The sequence below is a fragment of the Eriocheir sinensis genome, chromosome 32 (assembly GCF_024679095.1).
Source record: "Eriocheir sinensis breed Jianghai 21 chromosome 32, ASM2467909v1, whole genome shotgun sequence".
Taxonomy (NCBI): Eukaryota; Metazoa; Arthropoda; class Malacostraca; order Decapoda; family Varunidae; genus Eriocheir; species Eriocheir sinensis.
In genome coordinates, this window is record NC_066540.1 from 14,578,663 (window position 1) to 14,600,996 (window position 22,334).

Here is a 22,334-nt window from a genome sequence, read left to right on the forward strand (position 1 = left end):
CACACACTCATACACACACACGGAAAACAGGTTCACACACAACCGCACATGCACTCAAACACACACTCATACATGTATACAAACACATTCACACTCCCACGCACTCACGCGCAGGCGAGCACACACACACACACACACACACACACACACGTTCACACTCCCACGCACATACGCAAATACACACACTAAAAAAAATCACATACACATTCACGAACAGGTTCACACACACACACACACACACACGTTCACACAAAAAACATTCACATATATACACACACACACACACACACACACACACACACACACACACACAGAGGTTCACACACACACAAACACTCACTCTTTAAATGTAGAGGAAATTTCTGTTTACGTCTTGACATCTCTCCTCCTTCTCCACGGGGCCAAAGACGCACATAAGGGGTCCTGTGTACGTGTGGGGGAGGAAAGGGGGGGGTCGGGGCGGAGGTCTACATGGCTTGGTACACACACATCACACGCACACGGTCACGGGGGCACACACGCGCGCACGTCTGTCCCCCCCCGTGGTCCTTGAGTAACTGCTGCCCCCACTCGCTGCACTTGTCCGCCCGCCCGAGTATCCCTCACCTCGTGCCAGTGTTGCCAAGTCTCCGCCCACCGCGAGAGAGAGAGAGAGAGAGAGAGAGAGAGAGAGAGAGATTCATTATCCTCCTCCTCTATTTCTTATTTCCTTGTTTTACTTCTTTACTATCTCATTTTTCTTTGCTTTATCTCATTTCCAGAGAGAGAGAGAGAGAGAGAGATTCATAATTATTCTTTATTATTTCTTTCTCTTCTCTACTTTCTTTAGCATAAAGTCTTTACTCTTCACCCGTTGAAAGAGAGAGAGAGAGAGACCTACGTTATATTCCACTATTCATGATTACATCTCATTTTTTTACCTCATTTTTCATAGATTGATAGATAGATTATTAGAGAGAGAGAGAGAGAGAGAGAGAGAGAGAGAGAGAGAGAGAGAGAATTATCTTCCATTATTCATTATTATCTCATCTTTTTCTTTGTTTTATCTCCTTTTTAATGAGAGAGAGAGAGAGAGAGAGAGAGAGAGAGAGAGAGAGAGAGAGAGAGAGACCTACATAAATATTATTATAATCATCATCTTTTTTCATTTTTACCTCATTTCATCCACTATAGGTATCTTTTTCTCTTTCTCTCCCTTCTGCATCACAATTACTCGTGTTTTTGTCACATGTACGCTCTCGCTCATGTCCAGGCACGCACACATGTACACACATTAACGGGTGGGGGAAGGGAAGGGGGGGGGGGTCACGTGCATATGAATACGGGGCGAGCTAATGCCTACAGCCCTACACACACTCTCTCTCTCTCTCTCTCACACACACACACACACACACACACTCTCTCTCTCTCTCTCTCACACACACACACACACACACACTCTCTCTCTCTCTCTCTCTCTCTCTCTCTCTCTCTCTCACACACACACACACACACACACACACACAGATGGTAATTAAACACAAAATCAACACCGCGCTATCTTTAATTCGTATCTTTCATGAATAAAAATGGAATATAACTAAACAAAGGATGTAAAGTTGAGAAAAAGAAGAAAAAAACAGGATAAATAGTTGAGCCACGGGGGCCGGCGGAGACGTGGCACCAGCGCTTGCACGTGTTCCGCCGGTTCCAATAATGTCCTCCCACCGCCGCCGGCCGTTTAGAAGAACGCGCTTTGCCCAGGCCTCAAAAAAATGATCTCTCCTGCAGGCGTTAGGTGTTTAGATTTCCCCAAGCTCGCAAGAATATTGATAAACGCCTCAGTATTAATCAGGGGTATTAATAGACGTCTTGATTCTTGTTATTATATCTTTTGGACGTGGAGTAATATGAATGTCAAGTGTATGTTTATTTTTTGTTGATTTGCTTTTGTGTTTGTCTATTTTTTTTAGTTTTGTTGACGAATGGTTCCCGGCTGGTTCTGTTTTTCCCCACGCTGGCGAGAAAACTAAACGCCTAACTGCAGGAATAGTAATCAATGGATGTCTTTTAATAATTTACTTTTTAGGCATGTTGTAATGATTGGAGGATGTGTTTTTGTCTTATGTTTTGTGTTTGGTTGATTGATTGATTGATAGTGTATTGTTGCAAGTAAACAACAAAGGAGGCGGGCTCCCGTGGTCCAGTGGTAGAGTCTTCGCCTTGTGCTCCGGCGTCCAACGAAATACTAAAAAAAAAAAAAAAAAAAAAAAAAAAAAAAAGGAGTAACATGCCATTCCAACCCCCAGGCAGTACATAATGTGATTATACAACTAGGAATACCACATGTGTAGGTAGCACCAGGAAACGAAAAAGATACAATGGTAGGAGACAAGTGTTAAAAAAAAAATAAAGGCCTTGATTTAGTCAGGGGAGTAGACATAAGGGATTGAACATACGAACTACAATTTAGGGGCAAATGCAGGATACTCACTGAGCACAGCTGAGAGAATATTATTGTTAATGAACCAGCCCACCAGCTCAGGCAGGTCCCAGTGGCCCTGTGGGCGGTATATATAGGCACTATATATATAATAGCAGGACATTGCAGGACATAGTGTTTGAGCGTGTGACCCCCTGGCCTGGCACACAAGCTGCAAGGTACAGGGTCAGCCCCACTGACCTCCCAGTAATATCTGTAGCCCAGCCTCAGCCGCATCACCACCAGATCATAGGATGCACTAAGCCTGCCATAAGTGTGGGTGCAGATACTTGATACCTGGGCATAGTGAATGCTGGAGGGACTACCATCCTGACACCTCAAGGCAAGCTGATTGGTAACAGACTCACTAACAAGGGATCTAAGTCTATTCTTAACATAATTATAGGTGTACTCAACACCTGGTTGCACATTGAGATCATCAGAGGCAGCACGAGCAAGTCTGTCTGCCTTTTCATTATGGGGCAGCCCAACATGTGAGGGCACCCAGATGAAGTGTGTAGTAGCGCCACAGCGCTCCAGCAGGTTAAGAGCACTAAGGCACTTATTGACTATATCACAGTCAGAAGGGGAGGAACACAGAAGTGCACACAAGGCACATTGATTATCAACAAACAGGTACACATATTTCCCGAGAGCTACAGTGATATGGAGGGCTTCAAAAATGGCATAGAGTTCCGCCCTTGTGGAAGACAGATGATCAGGAAGCCTCTTGGAAACCTCAGTGTCAGTACAGTATTCAGAGGGGATGGCATAGTCCCTAATAAATAATCCACGTCCAGTCTTGCTGCCATTGACAGATCCATCACAAAACACATGGACAGCCCGGGTACGGGGATATGCAGACAATTTAGTCAGAAAATGGTCCTGCAGGACTTGAGGAAGCCAAAAATCTTTAGATTTATCCAATTTTTCATTATCAACACTGACTCTGTGAGGTTTCCAAGAGGGATAACAAGGGCTGCTAATGAGGGCAAGACACGGTTCAAGGACACCAAGGTCTGATAAGAGCTTGTGAAGCTTTCTAACTTACGATTTGGCTGGAATGTTAGGGGTGGGCTGAAAGTTACCAAGAGCCTGCCTAAGCTGAGTGTCCCCGTGACAAATCATGCAGCAGACTGTGCGGCAAGTAATTTCCTGGACTCTGCAGACAACACTGGGCAGTTCCAACTCAGCTCGGAGGACTTCAAGCTTTGCCGTCCTGGGACAACCCAGAATGATCCGCATTGCCTCATTTTGTATGAGCTCCAAGGGCTTCAGCTGGGAAGGGCTACAACGCACCAGAACTGGTGCAGCATAATCAATCAGAGGCCGGATGACAGAGATATAGAACATCCTGAGAATGGGAAGTCCTACGTACATCATGACCCCGATTTGCTAATACTCGTAATGGGGCAAGGCGAGGCAGACAGAGATTGCGTAAATAGTCAACGCAATGGGTATACTTCTTAAAACTAAGTTGCACTCCTAGATACTTATAACATTCTACTCGGCTTAATGTGACAGTGTTAATGCTCGGTGAACGATATATTTCGAGACTCGACTGATATTTAGTTTTTGAGGCATTGACAACCAGACCCATATGTATACAAAGGTCCTCAAGGTGCTGCAGGGCTGTGGTCAGGGCTCCAGGGGAATCACACTGAATGAGGATGTCGTCGGCATAAATGACAATTTCAGTGCCCCGAGGAAAGGAGTGCCGGGCAATCTTATCCATAAAGATATTGAATAACATGGGGCTGAGGACTCCACCTTGAGGGGTGCCTAGATCAAAAGACTCTTCAGTTGACACTGCACCCTGGTACTATACCCTAGCCCGCCTGTCGTATAAATACTCCTGGTGAGGAAAAGGGGGGCGGCAGGATGGTATTAGGAATGATTAATACGCTAACTTTTTGTTTTTACAAAATCTGAGCCGGGGTGGCTGGTGGGGCTGCAGCCCCCTAGATATGGGCAGACAAAGATTTTTCGGACAGAGTAGCCATCGTAGCAGCTCAACAGGACTATTGAACCATGGCGGCTCGTGAGCCAAATCCGGCCCTAGAGTGGTATATTTCAGTAACATCCATTATGTATTTAGTATTACATTAAAAGTATTGCCCATAATCATTATTTAGTTCACTTTGATATTTAAGGCTTTACGTAACACTTCTTCAGGACAGCATGTGGGTAGTCTTAGGCCACTCGGCGGTAACTGAAAAATCCAAGGTGGTAGCGGGCGGATTCGAACCAACGTCGTCCATGGCGCGGTGAATGCGGGGCCCGCACGGTAATTACTCAGCCACCGCTTATATATATATATATATATATATATATATATATATATATATATATATATATATATATATATATATATGAAATTGTTTTAATTTACTCCCTCCCCCCCGATGAGAAGGGTACGCCTATGGGGAAGCCACATCCCCGCTACTGCGTGTCGTCACGGCGTGGCGACCACAAATCGCTCGTGTGCCAGCGGCCATACTGCGCCTGAAGGTGTGCGTGAGCTTACTGTGAACCTGACGTGTACACTGTGCTATTATAAGTGAGAACATCCAGCCTCTGGCCTTCAAGTGCCCTCCCATCTGCCTGGCTGCCTGTCCTGCCTGGAGTGTGGGAGGCTGTTCTTTTGTGTGCCTTTCACGGTCCACGCCCAGGCGCGGATCCAGGGAAAAATTTTTGGGGGGTCTGATGCCAGGATCTTTGCGGGTGGAAGGGGCATTAGCATTAGAGTTTTGTTGTTATAGCCGCAGCGTGTTTTTGAGCTAGTTTTCCTGTATCCGCTCAAGATCATGGGGGGGGGGACACCCTGGCCCCCCCCCTGGGATCCGCCAATGCCTACGCCGGTGTGACTGCTATTATTACTATATTACTATTATCTAAAGCAGTGGGCGGTGGAAAGATCGGGGGGAGGTGGGGGCGGTAGGGGGGCAGGATGGCATTAGGAGTAATTTATAACAAAATCTGAGTGACAAATCCTGCCACTAACACAAGGCAAAGCTACAGGAACACGAACGCCTTAAAACATGTGTTCAATCTTATTTTCAGTTTGCAGCATAACCATATACCCAGCAAGAGGAGGGAGCCAGGGGGGGGCCGGCCTCTAAGTGTTTCGGAACCACTGATGTCAAGGGTACTAATAAGAGAAGACGGATTTATTTCACTCGTTGTATTTCTATGATAATTACAGTATTTACAAATTGAATTAAAATAACCCGTTTCAGCAAGAATTACCATACAATAAATAGGTTTAAATAAGTGAAATACACAAAAAATAATAATAATAATAATAATAATAATAATAATAATAATAATAATAATAATGATCAGAAAGTAAAAAAAGAAAATAATTGAAAAGAATGAAAAAAATGGGAAACTGGAGACTAATAATGAAAGACAAAACTAAATGACAGTTCAGAATAGGAAGAAAACGATGGACAAATAAAAAAAGAGGAAGAGAATAGAGAGAAACACGAGGAAGAAGAAGAAAAACGGAAAAAAGTGGAAGATATGAAAGAAAAGAAGGATATAGAGAAGAAAAAAGACGAAGAAGAGGAAGAAGAAAAAGAAGCCATCCTCACCAAAACAATAACAACCACAAAAAACAAGTAATAAGACAAAATAACCAAAAAAATACGCACCAAAATAAAAAAAATATCACCAAAGAAGAAGAAAGACGAAAAAGAAGAACTCACTGATCGTCATAAAAAAACATTAACAACAACAATCATAGCATAAAATAAACAAAAATAATAGAGAAAATAAACAAAATAAACAACTAAGAGAAAAAAAAAAACAAGAAAAACAATAATAATCAGACAAAGCAAAAAAAATCATAATAAAAAAAAAAAAAAAAAAAACTCATTATCACCACCACCATCACCATCATCACCACCACTTCTCGTACAGGACCCTCCCCCGGGGTACGCCAGCGGCCACGAGGTGCTGACAGATGTCCTCGATCATGGGGGGCGGGCCGCAGAGGTAGCACAGGGGGGGGTGGGGGTGCGTCAGGGCCCGGGCAGCTTGTGTCAGGGCCTGGGGGCTGATGCGGCCGTCTGGAGGGGCAGGGGAAGGAGGGGATGAGAGGGGGAGTGTAGGGGGAAGGGGGGAGTGACAAAGGGGTTCGGGGTTGGGAAGGGTGGGACAGAGAGAGGGAAGGGGTTTTACGGGAAGGTGGGGAGGGGTTATAGGAGGAATGAAGGGGGGCTAACCGGTTAAGGGGTGAAAGAGTGGGGGGAGGTTGAAGGGTTTGGGGGGGAAAAGGTGGGGTGAGAGGGGGTTGGGGTTGTGTGGGGGAAGAAGAGGTAGGGTGGCTGTGGGGAGTGTAGAGAAGGTTGTAGGTGGGGAAGAGGGGATTGGAGAGGTTGTGAAGAAGAGGGTTGATTGGGGTTTGAAAGGTTGGGGAAAGGGGATGGAGGGGGGATTTTTGAGGTGTTAGGGGAGGGGGATGGGGTGAGGTTGGGGGGGGGTTTGTTGAGAGAGAGACATACAGACAAGCAGAGAGAGAGAGAGAGAGAGAGAGAGAGAGAGAGAGGAAAAATAAAATAAGCCAGGCATTACATTATAAAATCCACTCATTCACACACACACACACACACACACACACACACACACTCACAGGTGGCTAAGGATGGATCAGGCGGAGGTTCTCTTGTGGTAAAATATCGTATCTCGAGGTTCTTTATATTCTCGGCTACTGCGTTCATCTCCTCCTGCAAGAGTAGTAGTAGTAGTAGTAGTAGTGGTGGTAGTAAAAGTAGTTATGGATAGGAAGAAAGATTACGTTGTGGTAGTAGTCGTAATAGTAGTAGTAGTAGTAGAATGATAGATTGGGAAAGAAAAGGGAAGAGAAGGAATGGGAGAGGGGAAGTCGAGAAACGAAAGGAGGAGAAGGGGAGGGGAGAAAAGGGAAGGGAAGAGAAGGGAAAAGGAAGAGAAAGAAAGGGAAGGAAAGAGAAAAGAAGGGAAGAGAAGGCAAGGGAAAGGGAAGAAGCGAAAGGAAGAGTTGGGAAGGGAAAGGGAGAAAGAAAGGAAGGGAAGGAAATAGAAGGGAAGGAAAGACGAAGTAATTAAGGAAGGAAGGAAACAGTAAATAAAGAAGGAAAGGCAGGAAGGAAGGATCACACACACACACACACACACACACATATATATACAATCTTCCCTCTCCACCGACACACAACCCTCCCCCCCCCCCCCCCCACACACACACACACATATATACAATCTTCCCTCTCTCCACCGACACACAACCCCCCCCCCCCCCCCCACACACACACGCACACATACATACATACACACACATATACATACCTTATACAAAAGCTCTTCATATGATCTTGCGGAGTAGAGAAACACCCCCTCAACCCCCCTCCCCGCCCCCTCCCCCCTACCCAGCTGCAGCAGTATGGAGGCCAGAGGATTCACCCCCACCCCGCCCCCCACCAAGAGGAGGGGGTAGGGGGGTAGGTCTTCCCCTCCAATGACCCCCTCTTCTTGCTGTTGGGGTGAGGGGGGTGAGTGTGGCGGGGGTGGGTAGTGGAAGTCCCCCCCCACTCGTATTGCCACCTCGGCCCCCACCTCACACTGGGATGGGGAAGAGAGAGAGAGAGAGAGAGAGAGAGAGAGAGAGAGAGAGAGAGAGAGAGAGAGAGAGAGAGAGAGAGAGAGAGAGAGAGAGATAATATATTAGTGACATCAATAATAATAATAATAATAATAATAATAATAACAATAATAATAATAATGTTAATAATACCTTCCCCTTCCTCCTACCCCCCCCCCCCCCGTTTTCCTTTCCCTCCCCTCCACCACTTTTCCTCTCCGTCCTCCCTTTCCCCCCCATCCCCACCCAACCCCCCTCCTCTGTCTCCTCTTCCCCCCCCCATAACCCCACCTCTTCTCTCTCTCTCTCTCTCTCTCCATCCCCTCTCCCCTATCAACTCTTCTTCCTCCTCTCAACCTCCCCTACCCCCACCCCATCTTCCTTCCTTACCCTCACACCCAACCCCTCCTTCCCCACTCTTCCTCCTCACCCCATCACCCCACTCCCTCTTCCTCCCTTAACCTCCCCCTCCCCCCACTCACCTCTTCATGGACCCATCGCGCGGGGGGCCACTTGGAGTACTTCACCCCCAACACCATCACCCCCTCCCCGGCCAGCTGGGAGGGGGGGGAGGCCATGGAGAAACCCCCCACCACCTCCTGCCCGGGGATGAACAGATCTACCCTGTGTGTTGGGGGAAGGGAGGGGAGGAGGGGGAGGAGGAGGGGGAAGGGGAATGGCAGGCAGAGGAGGAGGAAGGGGATGGAGGGGGAAGACAAGAGAGAATGTATGGGAGAAGAGACGAGGAGGGGGGAGGAGGGAGGAGGGGAAAGGGAATGGAGGGGGGAGAAAGGAGGGTATGGGGGTGGAGGGGGAAGAGAGAAGGGGATAGGGAGAAAGTGGAGGTGAGGAGGGGGTATGGGGAGGGGAAGAGGTGGAAAGAGGAAGGAGGGTTGGGGGGGTGGAAGAGAAGGGATGTGGAGGGGAGGAGGAAGAAGAGAGATGGAGGGGGAAGGGGGTTGATGGAAATGGTGTAGTGATGGGGTTAGGAGAAGGAAAAGGGAAGGAAGGGGAGAGAGATGGGAAAGGGAGGGAGGTAAGGGGAAAGGAAGAGGGAGAAGAGAAAGGGGAAGGAACAGGAGGGGGTTGGGAGAGGAAGGGGAAATAGAGGGAGGGGGTTGGGAGAGGAAGGGGAGATAGAGAGGGGTAAGGAATTAGCGGGAGGGGGTTGGTAGGGAAGAGAAGGGGTAGCGAAGGGGTTTGGAGAGGGGAAGGGGAAGGGAGGGAAGGGGACAGGGTTGGGAGAGGAGGAATAAGGGAGGGAGATGGTAAGGAGGAGGGGAGGGGTTGAGGAGGAAAGGGAGGTAGATGGGGGGTGGGGGAAGAAGGTTGGGGAGAAAGTGTGGTAGTGGAGGGGAAATGGTGATAGGAGGGGGTGGTTAGAAAGAGGAAGGAGAGAAAAGAATAAGTAAACAAACATCAAAACAAAGAAAATACAGACAAAAGTAATATATAGAAAATACCATATACGTATAGCCTACTAGATACCAAAAAATACATGTAAATATAGAAATAAATATATAGTCAAACATTCTAACGTTCTATACAATCCATAACATTAATTCCACATGTAACTTTCTCTAGGTATTGCTAAGGCTCATACTCTCAAACATTTTGGGACTCACACACCCACATTCGATAAGGTTTTCATAGAGATTGTTATTAGGTATAGTTTTGTGAGTCTAGTGATATTAGTTTGACAAGGTTTCTGCACCATGAATGTGAAAAAAAAACACTTGAAAACCGACGCATCTCCTTTGCGGCCTTGGGAAACAGTTGTTGTGAAAGCCTTAACCTGGTAGCTGCGGGGATCATGTTTCTTGAAGAACCCTCAAAGCGAGAATAATGAGAAAAAATCATCACTTACGCAAACCATTTCATAATGTGTATCAACGCATTTGTGATCAGTTTATGCATCAACTATTTTTGGGGGGTTTATATCATGGCAAAAACTTGGCCCGTCGCTGCTACACGGTAAAGCCACAAACTTGGCCCATCGCTGGTACACGGTAAAGCCACAAACTTGGCCCGTCGCTGGTACATGGTAAAGCCACAAATTTGGCCCGTCGCTGGTACATGGTACAGCCACAAATTTGGCCCGTCGCTGGTACCAGGTTAAGGATCTGAGATTACTGGGTTATATTTAACATTCAGACAACCATCTCTGTGCGAGCGATTGATGTATGCAATAGATAGCTCATACAATCTTGAACCTTTCCCAACCCAAACAGCTTTCCTTCGTCTGTATTTCCTCCTTCCTATGACTTGAACGCTCTTAGGAATGGTGTATTAAGACATTACAAAAGGGGATAGTTTGGTAATTATGCTGTGTATGTATAATTGAACATTCCCCATTACCAACACTTATTGTTATTATTATTATTATTATTATTATTATTATTGTTATGGCCAAGGAAGACGTGGAGAAAGGTGGTGGAGGAAGATATGTGGAGGCTGAACATCACGGAAGAAATGGCTATGGACCGGCAACAGTGGAGGAAGCTCATATCCCGTCCAACCCCACCATCGGGAATAAATGGACGTTAAGCGATGATGATGATGATTATTGATCCATGAAAGGGCATCAGGGGAAAATAAAAATGATAAAGACTTAACCTGGTAGCTGCGGCGGTCATGTTACTTAGGTTAGGTTAGGTTAGGTTAGGTTAGGTTAGGTTAGGTTAAAGGCCCCTCTAAGTAAAATGATGAGAAAGAATCATCACTCACGCAAACCATTTCATAATATATATCAACGCATGTGTGATCAGTTTATGCATCATCTATTTTGGGAGGTTTATATCATGGGAGAAATTTGGCCCATCGCTGGTACACGGTAAAGCCACAAATTTGGCCCGTCGCTGCTACCGGGTTAAACAGTCCCCTTAATGAGCAGACACGAATTTGAAAAGTGAGTGACGATAAAGTAAGGAGAATAAAAAAGGTGGTGACAAAAACAATACCTAATGAGTTGACAGGTGGGTGCTGATTTTGCTTTAACCCGGTAGCAGCGCCGGGCCAAATTTGTGGCTTTACCGTGTAGCAGCGACGGGCCAAATTTGTGCCATGATTTAAACCCCCCCAAAATAGATGATACATAAACTGATCACAAATGCTTTGATATATATTATGAAATGGTTTGTGTGAGTGATGATATTTTCTCATTTTTCTCGCTTAGAGGGACCATTAAGAAACATGATCCCTGCTGCTACCGGGTTAAGCTTATCAATGTCAATACGAAAAGAGTCGTAACTGAAAATACATTCCATATTTAAATCATATTGGGGATAAATGAATGGAAATATTGGTTAGTTGTACAAAAAAATGGTTGAGGAGCACAGTCACTGAATTGTAAACTATGGCGTGTGTGGTGAATAGACTGAAAATAAACTGGAAAGGCGTTGTAAAGAGGGTGGTCAGTAATATTAATAATCTTAAAAAATAGGTCAAAGCAAATAGGAGCAGTGCTTAGTGGGCATTTCTGTTTTCATTTGTATTTACCCTTGAGCTGCTTCCTTTACTGTAAGAAAAAAGAATCTATATTTCCCACCTCACCATGCCCAGTCCTGCCCCTTCTCACCCTGCCCAGCCCTCCCCTACCCTGCCCCACACTTACCATTGCCCCGCCTTGAACGTCACAGTAGGGTCATGGACAGTCAGGGTGATGCAGCGCACACTCGGGGAGGCCTGGCGCAGTGCTGTGACTGTTGCTGCGGCAGTCACAGGCTGCCGGGATTGCTGAGCGGTGATCTTGAGATGCTTGCCCCCCCGCCCCTCCGACACTGCCTGTGCCCCGTCTGATGGCAGTGGTGGTGGTGGGGACTCTGGTGTTGGCTTGGTGGTCATGGTTCTGTGAGGAAGGAGAGGGTAGGAGGTCATCATTGGGTTTGTTTTACCTTTCATGTTCAAGTGGCACAAGTATTTTCAGATCAAAAGATAGAAAGATATTTTGGAAGGAGGATCCCACACAGTTTACTAATGCCTCTCATATCATAATTGTCTCAGTTTGTTTCAGGTAAGGGTGGGTTGAGGGTAGAAAAGCTCCTGTTAGGAGGTTATACATAGGAATACATAGGAAGAACAGACACCAGAAGACCTATCGGTCTATGACGAGGGTGTCTGTTTACTACCGCTACTACTAGTAATCTAGGTTAGGTTTGGTTAGGTTCCTCAAGTTTATCTACTTTTGATAATTACTTGTGATACGATTCACAATGCACCATTATCTGTATTATGGCTGAGGTGACAGCCTTTCATTCTACAAAGTTATATATATATATATATATATATATATATATATATATATATATATATATATATATATATATATATATATATATATATATATATATATATATATATATATATATATATATATATATATAAAAGTATGCTTCAGTCCACCTTCCTAATTTTTTTGAGGACTCATCTCAATTTCTACTCTCATAGTTGTGGAAAAATACTCTCCTATCGAAAGCTTAGACTTTAAATGAAGCTTAAACACAATAATTGACCACCTAAGCTACACACACACACACACACTTACCTTGCTATAAATTTGTAGGTAGCAGGGAAGGGCGACCGGAAACCCCTCAGTAATACCCTCATGGTGAACACACACACACACACACACACACACTAACACCTCTCTCTCTCTCTCTCTCTCTCTCTCTCTCTCTCTCTCTCTAACAAACACACACACACACACAGTCAGGAGGCCTCTCTCAACACCCCTAGCAGCACTCCAGGCCCCGCAACACACACACACCAACACACACAACACGTGATGTAATACTCAGAATGTAAACACAGAAACAGTCCCGCGGGTTGGTCGAGGAGTTGGCTTGGTCCTGGTCTTGGGCTTTGTGAGAAGGACTTGTTTTACCTCTCTAGGATATTACTAAGGCATTGTTTGACCGACTAGAGAATTATATTGCATTGAAGTCTACCTATATGTTTATTACTTATGTGTTTCTGTGTTATGGCTAAGAAGAGTGTGGTATGTTTAGTGATGTAGAAGAAATAGACGAGTTTCCCCTTTGAGCTATGCCTTGACGAATGATTCCGCTGTATTTTAAAGGGTAACTTATCTAAACTTTTACTTTCTATTATTATTATTATTATTATTATTGCCGTTATTATTTTAACATTATTATTATTATTATTATTATTATTATTATTATTATTATTATTATTATTATTATTTTTATTATTAGTTGTAGTAGAAGTATTAGTGTTTATGGAGGCCCCAGTCTCTCTCTCTCTCTCTCTCTCTCTCTCTCTCTCTCTCTCTCTCTCTCTCTCAAAGTACTAATGGCTTTACGAGTGTGGAGAAGTCAGTACCGTTTGTAATCGACGCGGACGAGAAATATTGGGTCTAAACTTAAATTCAAACAAACAAAATCAGACTGCACCAAAGTCTTTTTTTCATCAACGTTGCGGCAAGATAATGAAACAAACTCCTTCACTCAGTTGCTCCGTCGTTCAGTGGTTAGTGTGGCTAGCTAAGAATCCGCAGGCATAGTTTCGAATCCCAGCCCGGGCAGTCAGTGTGTGCAGTTCACCCAGCTGTTCATCCTCCCTTCCGAACTGTGTCGATAAATGGGTAAAACTGTGGGTGTCATATGAGGCACTTACTAAGGGCGGTATTCTCAAACGCTTCCACCCCGCACATTAACTATTTTCAAAGGTCAAAATGGAGATTAATCGGGCTTTCACGAGGATTTTTTCACATTCATGGTACGGAAGAAGAGTTAAACAACCACCAGGGCCATTAAACTACCCCTGAAAATGCCCGAAATGCCTCCGAAAGCCTTGTAAAATATGTGTAATTGGGCGCCGAAAAGTTTGAGAATACGGGTCTTAAGTAACATATATATAGTGTACCAAGCGCCACATATAGAAAGACGCTTGGTACACTATGTTATTAGGGGACTCATATAGGAGGAGCGATTTGTGGGCTTTTCTTCAGTATTGTTTTTTTTTTTTTTTTTTTTTGCCGTTGAGCTGTTTCCTTTACTGAAAAAAAAAAAATACTGGCCCTGTGTCAATGCCTGTCCCGGAGTCATGAGTATTTAACCCCCTGACTGCGGATTTCATACAAGAAGACATCACCAAGCTACAGGAATGAAACAAAAGTGGGTGCTACAATTCAATGAAGAAAAATTTAAAGTCCTGCACCTTGGGAGAGGATATCCAGCATACCAATACCACATGGCAAACACTCCACTATCCACCACAGAGGCAGAGAAAGCCCTGGGAGTATATGTTACCAGGCTACCAGTGAAGGGCAAATTTGTGCCAATCGCAGCGTACGGGTTAACGTCTCACCTACTACAGATTCAAGGGCCAATGTGACGGAGATGAGCACCGCTGCCACATAAGAACATAAGAACATAGGAGTCTGCAAGAGGACGGTAGACCTGTACGAGGCAGCTATAGAGTATGACCCCAACTTAACCTTCAGTGGCCCAGTGCAGCACAACTGACTCATTTAAAAATAAATTCGACCGCCACTTCCTCCATCTCAGTATTTGCTGGGGCAGGAGGCAAAGTTTTGGTGGCGTCTGACTCATGTTGATTAAGGACTGACCATCTAGTCTAGACCGCTGGTTATGTGTGGTCTGGGCATCTGTATAATGTTTCCTCTCTTATCTTCCTCTTTTTTTTTTCCTACTCTTTCTCCTCCATTTTCCCCTACTACTACTACTACTACTACTACTACTACTGAAATTGAATCAGCGACGTGCCACAAAAATGACAGCATCGTTGAAGGGACACCCATTTGAACACCTCAAGCGACTGAACCTCTTGACGTTAGATAAAAGACAACCACATGGTGCCCGACAAGGTCTTCGAATACCTCAACAACCTCAGTAACATCGCTCACTCCGCTTTTGTTTTTTTTTCGCTCCAGATTAACCGCAAAACTACAAATAACGGTCCACCAGGGCAAGCGAGGTGGTGCTGTATTGCCATGAGGTGTTCGGTGTGGGGAGGCACAAGGCAGCCTGCATGGTGACTTGCTCGAAGGACCCCCTGGGATAACTTTGCATGATGGGAGAGGCAACGCCCATCCCCCCCACGGCGTATGGCCCCATTGACTGATTGATTGATGCAGTACAGACATCGGGGGGGGGAGGGGAGGGGGTATTACTAGACGTTTCGGCGCCTAAGTTCACATATTTGACAAGGCTTTCGTAAGAATTTGGGGCATTTCCAGTAGTAGTTTTATGACCCTAGTGGTAGTTTGACCCTTCCTCTGTACCGTGAACCTAAAGAAACACTCATTAGAACCCCACTGACCCCTTCTTTGACCTTTAGAAATAGTTGATGTGAGAACCAAAAGTGTCTTATACCGTCCCGGGAGTTTTCTCGTACCGAATCATCAGCCACTGCAACAAGCTTCCTGCTGACAAATTTAGTGGGAACACGATCAGCGCCTTCCAGAATCGCACTGACCACTACATCGTTGCGTCAGGAGTGAAAGGAATGATCTCTTACGTCCATTCAGAGTTCTTCAGCGACTTCTGCAGGTCCCTGACGCGGTTCAGCCACAGGACCCACTTAGCTTCAAACCCGTATTCTTAACACTTCGCCGCCCAAGTACATGTATTGGACAAGGCTTTCGTAGGAGTTTGGGGTATTTCCAGGGGGAGTTATATGGCCCTGGTGGTAGTCTGACCCTTCTTCTGTACCATGAACCTGAAAAAACACTCCCAAGAACCCGATTAATCTCCTTTTCGACCTAAGGAAAGCGTTGATGTGAGAAGTGAGCGTTTAAGAATACCGACATCATACTCCTTCATTTGATAAGGCTTTCATAGAGGCTGTGTTAGTATTTCCATGGGTAGTGTAACGAGCCTGGTGATAGTTTGACAAGGCTTCTTCTGCACTATGGACGTTAAAACCACTCCTGAGAACCAGACTATAAAAAAATAAACAAACTCTAGTGTCCTTTTTGACCTTCAGAAATATTTGTTGTGAGTCAAAAGTGAGAACGTGAGAATGGGTAGAGCCTGGTGATAGTTTGACAAGGGTTCTTTTCAGCGTTGCCAAATTACCGTACTTATCGCATTGCATTTTCGTACTTTCTGACCGATGACTCTAGCAAAAAGAACGAAAAACAATCTATATTTTACCGTTTTAACGATAACTTTAATTTTCTATCGATATTTGTGCGGTTACGACAATCTTGGGAGGCTAAAAATGGTAAATGTAATGTTCAGTGTACGACAGTTTGGCAACGCTGGTTCTTCTGCACTATGGACGTAAAAAACACTCCTGATAACCCGACAATAAAAAAAATTATATATAGTCTCCTTTTGTTGTGAGAGTCAACAGAGAGAATATTGGCCCAGTCTCCTTGTTTCCATGTTTCCTCCTAACCCACTCCTCCTCCTCCTCCTCCTCCTCCTCCTTCTGCAATCCCTCGTTTTCAGCTAATGTAATATGCATGACCACCACCATCACCTACTCCATCACCGCCACCACCGCCATCACCACCACCACCACCCCCTGCCGAGTACTAACTGTGTCAGCCTGTATGAATATGTATCAGAGAGAGAGAGAGAGAGAGAGAGAGAGAGAGAGAGAGAGAGAGAGGGAGAGGGAGAGAGAGAGCAATTATTGTTAAGTGGAAGATGAGTGACCAGGAAAAAGTCGGAAATGCCTGAGAAGTGCAAAAAACGGAGAAAGAAAAGGAAATGAATAAAAAGAAAGAAAAATAGAAAGAAACGCTTCAACTGAAAGAGAGAGAGAGAGAGAGAGAGAGAGAGAGAGAGAGAGAGATGGGAAACGGAAATACCAATAAGGCGAATAATCTGTCAAGAATTTTAGTGTATTATAAAAAAATCGTAACAATATTAATAATAGTAATAATAATAGTAATAATAAATAATAATAAAAATAATGAGGATAATAATAATCAGAATAAGAATAAGATTGGGAATGAAAATAATAATAATAATAATAATAATAATAATAATAATAATAATAATAATAATAATAATAATAATAATAATAATGATAAAAGGCCAGTAACATTGGCACCCTCTAAGCCTGTAGCGAGGTCTAGACAGCCCATCAGCCCTGACTCTGGCTAGCACGTAGTTACAGCGGCTACAGGGTAAGGACACGTAGTACCTCTAATAAGGGGCTATTACACTGGGCAAATTTTCCGTGGATCTTCAGTCAAACCACGATTTCCGCTGGCGTGGTTCTCATATTTCCGTGGTTTTCTGACGTGTCCACGATCTTCCAAAGCTACGGTAGATTTCACTGAAGGACGACGGTATTACTCACCATCACCATCAGCAGCGATAACAAGAAACAAATGAGAACCACGCCAGCAGTAATCGTGGTTTGACTGAAGATCCACGGAAAATTTGCCTAGTGTAATAGCCCCTTAAGCTTAGTGACGCAGATTGTCCACCAAAACATGGCAGTTGAGCCCTTATCACCTTGCTAAAATCTACTAAAACAGTTAAAAATAATGTTAAAGTTTGCCGAATAAAGATGGAAATTTTCGTCTAAAAGTATCCCTTTGATACTTTTGTGTCCTTTACAATGAACACTGCTGTTGTACCGGCGCGCAGCATTTCCCAGCAGTCCCTGTGGGTGTTGGGACCCCCCCAGGTTAAGAAACAATGCTCTGAACTGTTCTTAACCTTCGCTGTGGCTGGTTTGTCTTTTTTGACTCTCTTTTGAAGGCGTGGTTAGTTGGGTTTGTTGATTTTTATATCACTTCTTACTAATGGGTTTGTGAAATGTCGACTCAGTTGTGAAAATCCAAACATTCTCCGTCCCAAAAATGTAATTAAAAAGCCAAACTAGCCACGTTGCTGCGATGTTTAAGAAATCTGGCGCGAGTCATTACCTACGCACAAAACAACGGCGGCTTCTGTTGACCGTTTTCCGCCTTCGTTATAGTATTCCGCTGACTTCACCTTCTGTTACTTTTTCTCTGCACACTTGTGTCTTACTATTACTGGGAAAAAAGAACGTATTAGATCACTAGGATGTAACCATAAACCCGAAGAAGTGGGTCTGAGAGAGAGAGAGAGAGAGAGAGAGAGAGAGAGAATGTTATGATAAAGTGAAATGGAAACGGAAATTCCACCAAAACAAATGAAGTAGGGAATGGCGTCTGGCTGTCTGACAGTGGTGCAACTGATTTCAAGGGAATGGTCTAGTATGGTGAAAGGAAGAGCTTGTAATATACTTGTTGAGGAATGGTCGAGGAAGGGAGAACTTGTCATACGGGCTTATGGGAATGACCGAGGAAGGGAGAGTTTGTCATACGGGCTTATGGGAATGACCGAGGAAGGGAGAGCTTGTAATAGGGGCGTAAGGGAATGGTCGAGAAAGGAAGAACTTGTGATATGGGCGTAAGGGAATGACCGCAGAAGGGAGAGCTTGTAATAGGGGCGTAAGGGAATGACCGAAGAAGGGAGAGCTTGTAATAGGGACGTAAGGGAATGACCGAAGAAGGGAGAGCTTGTAATAGGGGCGTAAGGGAATGGTCGAGAAAGGAAGAACTTGTGATATGGGCGTAAGGGAATGGCCGAGGAGGGGATAGCTTGAAGTAAGGGGTAAGTGAATGTCTGAGGGAAGAACTTGTACTATGGGCGTAAGGGAATGGCCGAGGAAGGGAGAGCTTATAAGAATGGGTAAGGGAATGGCAGAAGAAAGGAGGGCTTGTAAAATGGGGGTAAGGGAATGGCCGAGGAAGGCGAAAGGAAGAGCTTGTAATAAGGTCGTTAGCTCTCAGATGCCTCCCCTCCCTCCCCCTTCCCCTCCCCTCCCCTCCCCTCCCATCTTCCCCCGGAACATCCAATAAGGAGAGGAGCACGCTCACTTTTGCCCCCAATGGTAAGCTCTGTGTGTGTGTGTGTGTGTGTGTGTGTGTGTGTGTGTGTGTGTGTGTGTGTGTGTGCTACTTACGCCTGCTGGTAGGTGACCCCAACACACACACACACACACACACACACACACACACACACACACACACGCACACACCTGTCACACTCATGTCAATTAGCACAGGTATGAACACCTAGAGCTCTCTCTCTCTCTCTCTTTGTTTTTTGTGAATGATTCCTTTGTTTTCCGTTTTTTTATCCTTTCCTTTAACTCTTCTTATAATTATTTGATCGTGCTTTCTTTTCCTCTATCCTTCAGTCATTCCTCTTACCTTTCGTTTATTTCGTCTATTCCATAAGCTGTTAACAGTTTACATCATCTATCGTTCCTTTGTATCGATTTATCTCAATTCTGATTCAGTTGTTTTCCTGATTTGGTTTAATTTTTCTGCTTTTTTCCCTTTTTATGTTCCTTTATTCCGTCTATTTATTCCTGTCTACATCTTTCTGTCAACTTTTTCCACCATCTATTGTTCCTTTGTATCGATTTATCTCAATTCTGATTCATTTGTTTTCCTGATTTGGTCTAATTTTCCGTTTTTTTCCCTTTTTATATTCCTTTATCCCGTCTACTCATTCCTGTCTACATCTTTCTGTCAACTTTTTCCACCGTCTATTGTTCCTTTGTATCGATCTATCTCAATTCTGATTCATTAGTTTTTTTATCTGAACGTATTCTCCCGTTCTTTTCCTTTATTTTCCTTTATTCTGCTTCCTCATTCCTTTCTACAATAATTTATCAACAATTCATGTGATCCATTATTCCTTTGTATCGACCTGTTTACATTCTGATTCATCTTTTGTTTTTTGGTTAGTTCTTTATTAATTCATTTACCAAAACAGTCTCATATCTAATACTCATTTATACTGTCTATCTTGATTTTTTCTTTTGTTTTTTATGCGGTCATGTTTTTATCTATTTTCCTTTTTATTTTAGTTTGTTCCGTCTGTTCATTCATTTATACATTCTTCTCTCAACAGTTTCTTTCATCTGTTTCTTTATTTTTTTCCATCTCAATTTTGATTCATTTATTTCCTTATTTGTTCATTTTTTTCTTTCTTTCCGACTAAATCTCCTTTATTCCGTCCATTCAGTCGTTTATATTCTCCTTTATCAACACTTTCTATCATCTATTGTTCCTTTAATTTTTCTGTCTTCTGATACATTTATTTTATTTTTATCTCATTTTTAGATTTCTTGCGATTCTTTTTCTTTCATTCAGTCTATTCAATCCTTTATACATTCCTTTATCAACACTTTCTATCATCTATTGTTCCTTTAATTTTTCTGTCTTTTCTGATACATTTATTTTATTTTTATCTCATTTTTACGAGTAGATTTCTTGCGATTCTTTTTCCTTCATTCAGTCTATTCAATCCTTTATACACTCCTTTATCAACACTTTCTATCATCTATTGTTCCTAATCTTTCAATCTCAATTTCGATTCATTTACTTAGCTATTTGGTCTCATACTTTTCCCAATAATTTCTTTTTTCAAGTCAATGGCAGGGACCAGCTAAATTTAGACTGGCCGGCGCCGTTTGAATGAACCAATCAGAACCTCCCCTCCGCACGGCCCTCAGCCAATAGGAAGCACGCGTTATTACCCCCTTTAATAACGCGTGTAATGATAGGCTACCGGGGCCGTGACGTCATCTGGAGGGCGACCGCTGATTGGCTGAGGTTGATGACGTTGTTTGTTTACATTTTTCGCGCCAGAATTTTGTGTTTATGGGTTAGTGGGGGAATTTATTTGGCTTGGGGAGGAGGAGGGGTTGGGGAAGGAAAATGGGGTTGCATGAGGGGTTGGGAGCGTTAGGGGTGAAGGGATGGGTCGTGAAGGGGTTGTGGAGGGGGGTTGTAGGGAAATGAAAAGGATTAGGGGTTGGGGTTGTAAGGGGTTCCAAGAGTGGCTGGGGTTGATGAAGGGGTCGTGATGGGGGTTGTATGGGGTTAGTTAAGAAAAAGGGGTTAGAGGTTGTGAGAAAGCGTTTCATGGAGTTGTTATAAGAGTCGTTGAGGTCGTGGTGGGATTGGGGTAGACTGAGGGGTAGAGGGGGGTTGGAAATGAAGGGAGAGGTCGTGAAGGGGTCGTGAGTGGTTGTAGGGAGGTTAAAAGGTTAGATAAGGGTTGTGGGGAAGCGTTCAGTGGAGGGGTTCTGGGAGTAGTTGAAGTCGTAGTGGGGTTGAGGGTTGTATGGAAGGTTGAGGGTCTATGGGAAGGACAGGTCAACTATCAGAGGTCGTGAAGGGGTCGTAAGTGGTTGTAGGGAGGTTAAAAGGTTAAGGGTTGTGGGAAAGCGTTCAATGGAGGGGTTCTGGGAGTAGTTGAGGTCGTAGTGGGGTTGAGGGTTGTATGGAAGGTTGAGGGGCTATGGGAAGGACAGGAAGGTGTTTTGGAGGGTCAGGACCTAAAGGAGGGGCTGTGGAAGTAGGTCATGGATACGTGCTCATTGTTTAATCAAAGGGAAAAAATTGAAAGAAAAACTGAAATATCATCTCCAACGCAACACTCTGGCGCCTTCAAGTGTGCACCCTCTGGCGCCTTAAGTGTGCACCTTCTGGCCCCTCCAAGTGTGCACCCTCTGGCCTGGCCTCTGCTGCTTTATCAGTGCCTGCCCATGCCCACAGTAGCTATATACCCTGTCAGGTCTTGGCGATGATAATAGTATTACGACTACTAAACAGCAAGATAAAGAACCTGCCAACTCTACCAAACTATAGACTAACTATGAGTGATTGCCTTGTCCAAAGTGATTGAGAAGGCAGAGCTGCACCCTCTGGAAAGCTACCTGTACGCACTGGACAATCAGTTCAATTATAAAATGTGGCACGGCACTGATATGCGTGTGTGGACGTTGCAGAATATCATTGAGTACTACACTTCCAGGGGCTTGTCTACTTTTGCTTCCTGGATGCCGGCAAGGCCTTTAACAGAGAACTACTGGACGCTGTTCAATAACCTGCTCGTAAGGGGAACACCTGGGTACATTGCCAAGTTTTAATGTTCTGGTTCACTACCCAGGGAGTTACAGCATAATGAGGGGCTGTCGTCTCGCTGCCATTTGAGTTAGCGAATGGTATTCGGTAACCTGTATAATGTCTACACATATGATCTCAGTGCCGCCCTGCTTGACACAGGTAGCTACTGGCTACCACTTGCATAAGTGCATCAACTCACTGAATTATGCAGATGACATGGTGCTGCTGGCACCCACACCAGAGGCTCTGCAGGACCTTATTGGAGTGTGTGAGGCGTATGCTGCCAAGCACGATATTGTCAATAAGACAATCAACACGTTTAAGACAGAGTGCATGGTAGTGCCACC

At 44.4% G+C, this 22,334-nt stretch overlaps 2 protein-coding genes across 3 annotated transcripts in view; both read right to left on the reverse strand.

Annotated features, from left to right (window-relative positions):
- Window positions 1-3,691, reverse strand: part of LOC127006204 (uncharacterized) — a 33,609-nt gene extending 29,918 nt beyond the window's left edge. Inside the window, exon 1 of one of the 2 annotated variants that reach the window (XM_050875784.1) lies at window positions 3,513-3,691. Coding sequence is in view for 1 of the 2 variants with exons in the window: in XM_050875783.1 (XP_050731740.1) it covers window positions 341-380 (40 nt within the window). In the remaining variant the exon portion in view is untranslated. Of the gene's footprint in view, window positions 1-340; window positions 562-3,512 lie in introns of those variants that run through there. The other variant, XM_050875783.1, reaches the window with a different exon arrangement.
- A 1,939-nt stretch (window positions 3,692-5,630) lies between these two features.
- Window positions 5,631-12,866, reverse strand: LOC127006213 (oxidoreductase NAD-binding domain-containing protein 1-like). Its single transcript, XM_050875808.1, has 6 exons — window positions 12,628-12,866; window positions 11,698-11,931; window positions 8,567-8,708; window positions 7,793-8,065; window positions 7,098-7,191; window positions 5,631-6,534 (listed from the first exon to the last, which is right to left on the reverse strand). The coding sequence occupies exons 1-6, from the start codon at window positions 12,687-12,689 to the stop codon at window positions 6,365-6,367; spliced, it is 975 nt and encodes a 324-aa protein (XP_050731765.1). The 5' UTR covers window positions 12,690-12,866; the 3' UTR covers window positions 5,631-6,364.
- Window positions 12,867-22,334: the final 9,468 nt, after the last annotated feature.

Coding starts and splice junctions, on each gene's coding strand:
- LOC127006213 (XM_050875808.1), bottom strand. CDS start 12,689: ATGAGGGTATTACTGAGGGGTTTCCGGTCGCCCTTCCCTGCTACCTAC. Junction 8,709..11,697: donor ACGTTCAAGGCGGGGCAATG/GTAAGTGTGGGG, acceptor CCCAACACACAG/GGTAGATCTGTTCATCCCCG. Junction 7,192..7,792: donor ATGAAGAGCTTTTGTATAAG/GTATGTATATGT, acceptor CTACTCTTGCAG/GAGGAGATGAACGCAGTAGC.